Below are 2,746 nucleotides of genomic sequence, written 5' to 3'. Positions count from 1 at the left end.
ATCCCGCGTGCCGCGGAGCGGCTGGGCCCGTGAGCCACGGCCGCTGCGCCTGCGCGTCCGGAGCCTGTGCTCCGCAACGGGAGAAGCCGCGGCAGAGGGACGCCCACCACAAAAAAAAAAAAAAAAAAAAAAAAAAAAAAACATACTTTCAAAGTCTTTTAAAATCGGAGCAGATAAACATGTCATCCTTTTAAATATTTCCTTTGAATGGATCTCTTAAAATTGATCCCATTCATAAATAGCCCCCAGAGAGAAACATTCTGATCATCTTGGCTTTTTGTTTTTCCTTAGCAGTGCCAAAATGAACATCCTTTACATGTATCTTTTTGCACATTTGTGCAGATATATCTTGAATAAATCTGAAGACATGGACTTGTGGACCATGAGTTAGTGCATCTTAAATCTTGTTTGTTTTGTTTTGTTTTGTTTTTGTTTTTGCGGTACGCGGGCCTCTCACTGCTGCGGCCCCTCCCGTCGCGGAGCACAGGCTCCGGACGCGCAGGCTCAGCGGCCACGGCTCACGGGCCCAGCCACTCCGCGGCACGTGGGATCCTCCCGGACCGGGGCGCGAACCCGCGTCCCCTGCATCGGCAGGCGGACGCGCAGCCACCGCGCCACCAGGGAAGCCCAGTGCATCTTAAATCTTGATGAATAATGTCCAAATGGTCCTTCACTGTCTACACTGTCACTTACACTGCTATCAAATGTATATAAAAGTGCCTGTCTCCCCACAACTATTCCAACCCTAGTTTTAATTAAACTTTGTACTTCTCCTAATCTGATAGGTTAAAAGTGATATCTCATTGTTTAATATTGCATTTCTTTAGTTATGAGAGATTTAAAGCTTTTTTTTTTTTTCTGTGACCAGAGGTCACAGATTTAAATGGTTGACTTGAACACAGTTAGGACTGAGTAGTTTACTGAATTTCACGGGGGATAAAATAGTTACCAAAAGTTCCCTCTCATATAAAAAGTATGTAATGTTTGGCATAAAATCAATGGATTGTATGACACAGCATGTTAGGAAGTTGAGTGAACGCCGTTGGGCAAAACAGGCTTTGGACAGGGAGATGTTGTTGCCTAAGGTGTTCTCTTCCTTCACTCCAAAACGAGGACACCCTCCCTCAGGCCCATCCTCTGCACCAATCCCCCCTGGGGAACTAGGAGTGGCAAGACATGACGTCAAAGACCTAAAGATCCCTGGGGAGAATCCAACATGGCATGCCCATACTATGCTAATTTGGGTAAGCAAGCTCCTCTCATTCAACAACATTACTATGCTATATACCAGGCACTGGGAATACACAGATGAAAATACAAAGGTTCTGCTTTCAAGGAGGCTTTGGTCTACTTAGAATACCTCTTTTAACATGGCAGAGCTTGAGCCCATTAGACACTCATACTTGGTGCTTCCTTAAATCAGAATGCAGAAAAGACTAACCAGGTGTGGTGAAAATAATGGCCGACACTGACATGACACCTACTATGTGCCAGCCTTAGTCTCCTCAGAGCTTTGCACGTATGAAAGTGTTCAGTCCTCACCACAGTCTCATGAGGGTAGCAGCCAAGGTCACATAGCTAATAAATAGCGGAGCCAGAAATTGAAACTAGGTTGTCTTCCTCCAGAGTCAATTTGCCCTTAGCTGCCACCACCCCCCATTTCTGAAACCATGGAAGTGTTGATAGGGATTGGGGAGTGAGGGGTTTTGTCCTTGAGTATCATTGAGAGAGCAGGAGAAAGGGGAAACACTACAATAGGGGGCTATGATTCTAGACCTCTTGAGAAGCAGGACTTAGACTTCCTGAGTCCCTCTACGCTACTTTCATCGTGGTCTGTCCCAGCACATCCGGTGAATATATGTGGGGTGAGTGAGTCCCAGGCCCTATGTGTGTCTCTGCCCTCCCCATACAGAGGGAAGGTTTTCTGTTGTTGTTTTGTTTTGTTTTAGTTCAGATGAGAATATATACTGCTATGTTAGATATCATGATTTGATTACCAAAGATTTGTCTGGTTTAATGAAATGACTCTTTCTTTCCATTTAGGAGCAGGTTTTTTTACGAAGACCTCATCTGAAATATCTTGCCTATGGAGATATTAGCGAGCGTGTTGAATTAAGGAAACAATTGGGTTGCAAGTCATTTCAGTGGTATTTGGATACTGTCTTCCCGGAACTGGAGACCTCTAAGAGAGTCTCATGAAAGGAAAACCAATCATTTTCATTAATAAAGCGTTAAAAATTCCCCTAGTCCTTCAACGTAGAGAAGAGAACAAGTCCGGAACATCATGAAATTAGGTGAACTACAGTGAGAAGTACAGCCAGAATGGTCTACAACAGAAGTGCCTTTTCTGCCACTAAATTTCTGGGGTGGCAAGACCTTCAACATTAGAAATGCATGTTGTCACACACCAGTTTATAATGTCGTTATACCCATGTATTTGGCAAAGTACTCTATAAAATCTGTTGCCGGAAAGAGATGGGAAAAACCTGTGCCCAAATATTACAGATGGCCAGGGTCACTTGATTGAGCTTTTAAAAGGTCAATCTGGCAGCACAAAGTAATTGCCACATGATTAGTATATTCTGGGCCCATGTTTAGACCTTAGCTGCTCTAGAGAGTAATAAAAAATTGATTGTAATAAACCTATGACTCCATTAAAATTAGAGTAAAATACAAAGGAAAATTTCTGCAGCCGAAGGAAAAAAGAGAATTGTCGTATAAATTCAGAGAATCTTCTTGTTTGGTA

The 2,746-nt window shown here is 43.5% G+C and overlaps 1 protein-coding gene across 1 annotated transcript in view; it reads left to right on the top strand.

The window, feature by feature from the left end:
• GALNTL5 (polypeptide N-acetylgalactosaminyltransferase like 5) overlaps positions 1–2,332 on the top strand; it is a 77,629-nt gene extending 75,297 nt beyond the window's left edge. Inside the window, exon 10 of the mRNA XM_024130597.1 lies at positions 2,044–2,332. Within this exon, the coding sequence (XP_023986365.1) occupies positions 2,044–2,199 (156 nt within the window). The 3' untranslated portion in view covers positions 2,200–2,332. The remainder of the gene's footprint in view (positions 1–2,043) is intronic.
• Positions 2,333–2,746: the final 414 nt, after the last annotated feature.

The sequence above is a fragment of the Physeter macrocephalus genome, chromosome 5 (genome assembly GCF_002837175.3).
Source record: "Physeter macrocephalus isolate SW-GA chromosome 5, ASM283717v5, whole genome shotgun sequence".
Lineage (NCBI taxonomy): Eukaryota > Metazoa > Chordata > Mammalia > Artiodactyla > Physeteridae > Physeter > Physeter macrocephalus.
This window is presented reverse-complemented; position numbering and strand designations above follow the sequence as displayed.